The sequence below is a fragment of the Diospyros lotus genome, chromosome 5 (assembly GCF_014633365.1).
Source record: "Diospyros lotus cultivar Yz01 chromosome 5, ASM1463336v1, whole genome shotgun sequence".
Lineage (NCBI taxonomy): Eukaryota > Viridiplantae > Streptophyta > Magnoliopsida > Ericales > Ebenaceae > Diospyros > Diospyros lotus.
In genome coordinates this window covers 31352911-31360496 of record NC_068342.1, presented here as the reverse complement: position 1 = coordinate 31360496, position 7586 = coordinate 31352911, and the positions used below count along the sequence as shown (strand labels likewise).

General features: G+C 37.9%; 1 protein-coding gene across 3 annotated transcripts; it reads left to right on the top strand.

The window, feature by feature from the left end:
- Positions 1-1568: 1568 nt before the first annotated feature.
- LOC127802872 (uncharacterized) lies at positions 1569-4909 on the top strand. 3 transcript variants are annotated; one of them, XM_052338947.1, is made up of 3 exons: positions 1569-1951; positions 2525-3321; positions 3413-4909. In XM_052338947.1, the coding sequence occupies exons 2-3, from the start codon at positions 2791-2793 to the stop codon at positions 4601-4603; spliced, it is 1722 nt and encodes a 573-aa protein (XP_052194907.1). In that variant the 5' UTR covers positions 1569-1951; positions 2525-2790; the 3' UTR covers positions 4604-4909. The 3 variants fall into 3 exon arrangements, with proteins under 3 accessions (XP_052194907.1, XP_052194906.1, XP_052194908.1); XM_052338946.1 differs by having other exon boundaries at positions 2131-3321; XM_052338948.1 differs by having other exon boundaries at positions 1569-3321; positions 3413-4390; positions 4485-4909.
- The last annotated feature ends 2677 nt before the right edge of the window (positions 4910-7586 follow it).

Genomic DNA, 7586 nt, shown 5'->3' with positions numbered 1-7586 from the left:
TGTTTCTCCCTTTATCTTATCTCAACCTATAGGATAACCCTATGGTTATCCTCATCTTTGGAGATCTCTATCTGGTTTTTGGTAGGTTATCTTTATATTGTGAAGATAGGGGTGCCGAATGAGCAACGAATGCGAGAAGAGAGAGATGAGCAACGAATGCGAGAGAGAGAGAGAGAGAGAGAGAGAGCTGAGAGTGAGAAGAAAACTTAGTGTCCTTTGGGTGTCCTCGGTGGGGTTTCTTCGTCCTTATGTGGGTGTGTCATTCTCGATTGGGGGTTTTACAATTGAGGCAGTTTTGGGTGTCGATTGAATGCGGTTCTTGGGTTGTCGATTCTAGGTTACTTTTTGTGGGTGTCAGACCGATCAACACTGAGCCTTAAAAATCCACCTTCTTCTTCTCCATTGTCGAGCATCAACATGGAGTTTGTTGTTCTTACTGTTCAGTTTCTATTCTTTGATTTCTTACTTGCTGATTTTGCGATTTCTTTACTCTACATTTGGATCTTGTGGTTGTTTTGCGAGGTATAATCCCTACAAAACACAGCAATGGATTGGCCTTGAGCTTGGATGCCCAAACTCTTCTTTGGACTATTTGAAGAGCTCCCTCAGGATCTCATTGTTAAGATAAACTAGGGGAATCATGAAGCACTTCTGATCAGATGTGTAGATAACAAACTATTCTTTATCAGTCACTGATGAAGTACTGCAGCTACCTGAATCCACATCTCTGTTTTTTCTTTGAAATGAAACTCTCTTTATCCTTATGGCAGCAAACTTCTGCCATTTCCTTGCCTTATTGATGAGTTTTCCAGGGTTAATCGTGATTTTCTATTTAGAGATTGGAGATCTCTAATACAAATAATAGTAAATGTAAATGTCACAAGATTGTAATGCCATAGCGGCACTGGTCCGACTAAAATTGGAAATCGCTTATATAATACAATGCTTGAGACTATCACAAAGTTTTTGCTTTTGTGTTACGATAAATGGGTTGCAAGACCATGTTTTAGTCAATCATAACCATTGAGGATGGATTTGGTTGGTTTTGTTCTGAAACAAAAATTTGCATGTGGGTTGTCCATTCAAATATACTAAGGATTGTACATGGTTTGTCTTCCAAGGATTGAAAGTTGTTCAGAAACCTTATTGCCAAATCTATTATTATGTGGGTTTGTCCATTCAAATCTTATTGCACTGAATACTTAAGAATCTGGAATGATCTAATCAAAAGAATGTGATTTTTGTGAAGAACTTGTAAAATCAAACAAGAGTGCTAATTTTAGCATGATATAGACTAGCTAGTAATAATACCATTATGCAGCCTTTAGTGTGTAGGGACATGATCAACAAGCCATGTGAACTTGTTACTATGCAGAGTGAATATGTTTTTGGATAAATTATATAAAATTTTCTTACATTTAGGGTCGCGTGCAAGTTACCCTCTTTTGTTTTTTATTATAACAAAAAACCTCCTTATACATTTAATTTGTTGCAATTAACAACAACAGTTACTAAAATTTAACGCTGTTAACTCAAGTGTACGTGCAGCTCACGTGTAAAATGAAATCCCCAAAATCAACCACCCAAATCCCTAATCCATCCCTAACCCACCCCAAAATCAAACCCAAAATCCCTAGCCCACTCCAAAATCAAACCCACCCAAATCCCTAACCTCAACCCAAAATCAATTGCGAGCCACCATTGTCATCGGCCACCCACCCATCTGCTCACCGTTTCTTTGCCGCCGGCCACCCATCTGCTCACCGCTTCGCCGCAGGTTACCCATTTTCTCATCGCGCGACTACCAGCCACCCATCTGCTCCTTTCGACCGCTGAATCTCCTCCTCATTTCTCTCTCTCTGTCTCGACCGTCGACCACCATCCAAGCTTCTCCTACTCGCGACCGTCGGCTAAGCTTCGTCTCCGCCAGATCGAGTCTTCGACCAAACTGGTAAGTTCGACCAAACCCACATGCAAACACACAAACACGCCTCTCTCTGTCTCGCCTAGATTTTTCTGCAAAACCCACACACGCGATCTCCTCTCTCTGTTGTATGAAACTCAAATCCAGCCCCCCCTCTACACACACACACACTCTCTGTAATTTATGACCGCCTCTATCTCTCTCAGATTAATGTTGAGCATAGTAGATTGTATTATGAGACTTGAGCAGCATGAGTTAATTATGGATGTGCCGATTCGAGTAGCACAGGATAAGGGTGATAGTGAATCAGATGAGCAACAAATAAATTTAGCCGGATGTGATTTCCACGATAGTGATGGTGATGTTGCTGATTTGTTTTGTGAGAAAGGTTTTGGAGGTGGTACTGAAAATACTGATCCACTAAATTTTAATAGTGCACTTGCTAGTTTCGGTGTTGGAACATCTAGGATATTAGCTGAGACACCTAGGTTGACTACTTCGGATTACGAAGATAGTGATGAGTTGCTAAGTATGAATGGGTCTGATGAAGAATGGTGTCAACCTAGATTCCCAGAATTTAATGAGAAAACTGACATGCAGAGACCAATTGAGCTCAAAGTTGGAACGAAGTTTGCAGATTTCAGAGTGTATAGGAAAGCATTAAAGCAATATGGTATTGACAATTGGATTGAGTTTAGATTCATAAACAATGAAAGGGCTCGGATTACAGTGGAATGTGTGAACAAGTGTGGGTGGAGAATACATGCTTCACCTACACAAGAGAATGATGCTTTTCAAATAAAGAGCTTCCATGATCCTGTGCATAATTGTGGGTGGATGAGAAACAATTCTAGGGTCACTGCATCATGTATGTCAACAAATACATAGACAACATAAGAGACCAACCAGATTGGAAGACCTCTGCCTTTGCTAATCAAGTGCAAAGAGACCATAATGTTGAGGTATCTAGATTCAAAGCATATCGAGCGAAGAAGCAGGCGATTGCTCAAATTGAGGGTATTAATTTGGGACAATTTGCTAAGGTTTGGGACTATTGTGCTGCAATAAGAAAACACCATCCTGGGAGAACAATGATGGTGCAATCAAATATGCGTGTTTTCCAAAGAATGTATGTCTGCCTTCATGCATGCAAGAAGGGCTTCTTAGCCGCATGCAGGCCAATCGTGTGCGTAGATGGGTGTTTTTTGAAAGGTCGGTTTGGGGGCCAACTGTTATGTGCGATTGCAAAAGATGGTAATGAAAATATGTACCCCATAGCATTTGCTATTGTTGAAGCTGAAACAAAGGATAGTTGGCAATGGTTTATGAAATTATTGTTGGGGGATATTAGGACATTTGATGACAAAGGATGGGTCATAATGTCAGACAAGCAAAAGGTAAGAAATTGTGAACTTCTCTCATTTACTAGTTACTTTATTTTTTTTAAAATCTTAGTGTCGTAATCTAATGATGTTACTTTTATTGTAGGGATTGGAGTATGTTCTAAAGGAATATGGGTGTGAGCATAGGTTTTGCGTACGCCATTTGTATGCCAATTTCAAGCTGGAATTTAAAGGCAAAAGTTTGAAGGATGAGCTATGGAATGCAGCAAGGGCATCAACAACACATGATTTTGAGTCTCATATGGCTCGAATTAAGAATCTTGATTGTCATGCAGAATCTTGGCTGAGAAATAAGTTACAACCGTGGATGTGGAGTAGGCATGCATTCGATCCCAGGGCAAAGTCAGATATGCTACACAACAACCTGGCTGAAACCTTCAATTCCTTTATACTTGAGGCATGGGATAAACCAATATTGACATTGTGTGAGACTATAAGAAGAATGTTGATGAACAGGTTCATTGCAAAGAGGGAAGGGATGATTAACTACAAAGGGCCAATCCGTCCTCGAATACAAACCAAGCTAGAGATGGTGAAGAAGCAGGCCTCGGAATGGATTATTGTTCCCTGTGGAGATGGTAGGTTCGAGGTGGAGAATGCATGGAGAACTAGGAAGTTAGTTGACTTGAATCAAAAGACTTGTACTTGTAGGCAATGGGATCTTACTGGTATTCCGTGTTCCCATGCAGTGGCTTGCATCTACAAGATGAGATTGGTTCCTGAAGATTTTGTTCATCCTTATTACTCCATGGAGACATTTCGAAAAGCCTATGCACATAACATAGACCCAATACCAGGGGAGGAAGATTGGCCTAAAACTAATCAAAACCCACTTGTTGCACCAAAGTACAACAATGGACCTGGGAGACCAAAGAAGGCTAGGAAGAAGGCTGCAGATGAACCAATCAACCCTTATCGAGTTAGTAGGAAAGGGCAGTCTCTTAAGTGTGGGAATTGTGGTGCAGTGGGCCATAATGCTAGAGGATGCAAGGGCGTAGTTAACCCGAATAGGAAAATAAGGAAGAAGAACCAAAAGGCCACTCCTCGAGCCAGTCAAGAGAGTGTATGTCATTTGGTTCCATATATAATACCATTAACATGTAATTTATGTATAAACATAACTGCTAACATCTATTATATTTTTCTTTTTATCTTAGGGCATTGTGGGCTCTACAGCCCCAACCCCATCACAGCAGTCAATGTTTTATGCAGCATCCTTTACAGCCCCAACCCCATCACAACAGTCCATGTTTTATGCAGCATCCTCTTCATGTAAGAACAAGAAAAGGATCACAAAGAGAAAAAAAAAAAGCCATAACAAATATCAAGAAGGAAAGGAAGCACTTTAGTGTAGGGCGTAGTTTTTGTGCAGGGTGTAGTTTTTTTTATGCTGTTAAGCATAAATGCGCTGTAATTGGCATTTTAAGTGTTGTAATTAGAGGGTTTTTTGACTGTTGAATTCTAGTTTGTTGAATTATAGATGTGTTTGAAAATGTTTGAAAGTGATAATTTATCTGTTAATGACACTGGGTTTTGTTTGAAATGTCTTAGGGCACTGTGGGTTCTATTTGAAATGTCTTAGGGCACTATGGGTTCTGTTTGAAATGTTTGAAAGTAATATATATAAATCTGTTATAATGAATTTTTGGCAAAATTATTGCAAAATATTTAGGCAAAATTAATTCTGTGGTTGCAGTGATATCTTCATCCTGTAGGTCTCCATGTTCTCAGCAGTAACCAGCAGACCAAATAACCAGCATGAGGATATTCAGCCGTCGAGAGGAACAGATGGGTGGTAAGAAAACAAGAAAAGATAAAATAATACAAATTTATAACTTTATACAGATGGGTGGGTGGCTGGCGACAATGGTGACTAGCGACAATGGTGATTTTGGGTTTGATTTTGGGGTGGGTTAGGGATTTGGGCGGTTGATTTTGGTTGATATAATTACACACGTGAGCTGCATACATTTGAGTTAACAGTGTTAAATTTTAGTAACTGTTGTTGTTAATTGCAACAAATAAAATGTGTAAGGAGGTTTTTTGTTACAATCAAAAGCACAGGGGGTAACTTGCACATAACCCTAAGTGCAACCCTAAGTGCAAGGGGGTTTTATATAATTTACCCTATGCTTTTGGGCATAATTGTTAACTGTCTGCAATTTATGCGCCAATGGGAAGGAAAATAAGGCATATTATGAGTGCCACAAACATATTAGTTTTGAGGACAGTACGACTCTAATAGACTCAGGAGGCAATGTTAGATTAAGCAAAAAATTATATAGATTGTAGAAGATAATGATTATCTTGAAAAGTACCTAAACTGCTGAGGAAATATTCCAAGAATGTATATCAAGCTACTGATTCTGCTAACATAATGTGATTGAGAAAGAATCAATTGGCCGAGGTAGTACTGTTTCGCAGTACCATTGAGGTCCCACTATGTCATATTCTAAGATTGTTTAAAGGCTAAGGATGGTTCTGTTATGTTGAAGTACCTTGTTATTATTTGCCCGATGATCACTGAATATTGTTCTTGATGTCACTAATCCCTTGAAATGTACTACTAATTTCTGAGTGTACATACTCCATGTATAGATACCACTACCACCTGATTAATGATCGTATCTAAACCTCTCATTTTGTTCTAATTTTCCTTGAGCCTCTTTCCTTTACTTTAAGCTTCATTTTCTAGGTTTGATATTACCAGGTTTTTTATGGGATCCCACAAATTAAGGGATCATGTATCCATATTTTCTGGATGCTTTGTCTCTCTTAGTTGGATGGGGATGTGTGAGTAAATTTGTATATAATGTGTTGAAGATTATTTAGAATATGAGTGTGAAGATATCATTTATCTTGTAAGATTATATTATGTTACTCCCTCCCCAGCATCTTCATCCAATCTATAAGACATTAAACTGAGTTCGTGGTTAATCTACAAATTTTTTGGTCATCTCGGATGAGTTTTTGTGCTTGAAAAGCCTTCGCATTGCAATAGTTGTCACTATAGGAGAAAAGAATATGGAAATGATCTAACAAGGGTAATGTCAATGGAAATTCTCTGGTCTCTCACATAATTTCTTTAAATAAACCACGGTGAAATTAGATCCATCATCGCCAACCATGAATTGCCTTTTCCTTCATTACTGGGCCATGTTTCTTAAGAGACAAAAATGGAAAGGTATGATGTAGACATATATATATATATAAGATTTACAGTTAAATATTTACTTAGGACATACTTTCAACATACGCATTATCAGGATTCAGAAACCACACAGGTTTCAGCAGTCATAGACTAACAATTACCGTTTCCTTCTTGATGGAGAGAAACTAATGACTACCCACTTTTATTGGTGGAAACAAACATTCTATAAGTCTTTTGCCAAAACTTGTTGAATTAGCATGGCAACATGTGCCATATGACGTCTCACATGGCAATGTGATTACCTCACCTCTTTGTAGTCCAAACTTGTCATCAGAAATCTTGAGAAGCTCCCTGAAGATGTAATTTGTGATAAAGAGAAGTCATGCACTTAGTTAATATACTAGATCTTGTAGTTTTTTTTTTTTTTTTTGCTAATTAAGATCTTGTAGTTAGCATGTAAGACTAATAGAGAGTTTTATTCCATCTTTGCTACTAAATTGTTGTTGTTGTTGTGCTCACCACTAAATTGTTGGGGCATCCATGTTGTTCAATATTTTAGAAGCAACTGATAAAAATGTTGATTAAAGATAGTTTTGAAGGAGTCAATCTTGTTCAAGAAAAGAAGAAATGAAATTTTTGTTCTTAAAGAAGATTAAAAGACCAAAAAAAAAAAAAACTGTTGGAGAAGCTCTTAAGACACCCCAATAGGAAAAAGTTTTGTAGGGGAAAAAGATGTTGATGCTATACAAAAAATGTTGATACAAACGAGAAGCTTAAACTATTTAAGACAAGATCTTGCTCGAATACTAACAAAGTATTGTCTTGATATTGATCAGAAGGCTTAACTCATGGGTGATAAGCTTATCATTAGAAGTGAGATTTACAAATTTGAATGGTTATGATCCGTGGCTCTAATACCATGTTAGAGAAATTGGGCTTAATACCATGTTGAAAATGATGGAAGCTTTGATACGGCAATGATAGAAGAAACATAGCTCTAACACATTGTTCGAAAAGATAAAAGAAGAAATTAAAGAGAAAATATTAAAATGAAATATTGTATTTTATTCTACAATCTTGTGATTGACATGATAGATGGGTATATATA

Coding starts and splice junctions, on each gene's coding strand:
- LOC127802872 (XM_052338947.1), top strand. CDS start 2,791: ATGTATGTCAACAAATACATAGACAACATAAGAGACCAACCAGATTGG. Junction 3,322..3,412: donor TAATGTCAGACAAGCAAAAG/GTAAGAAATTGT, acceptor CTTTTATTGTAG/GGATTGGAGTATGTTCTAAA.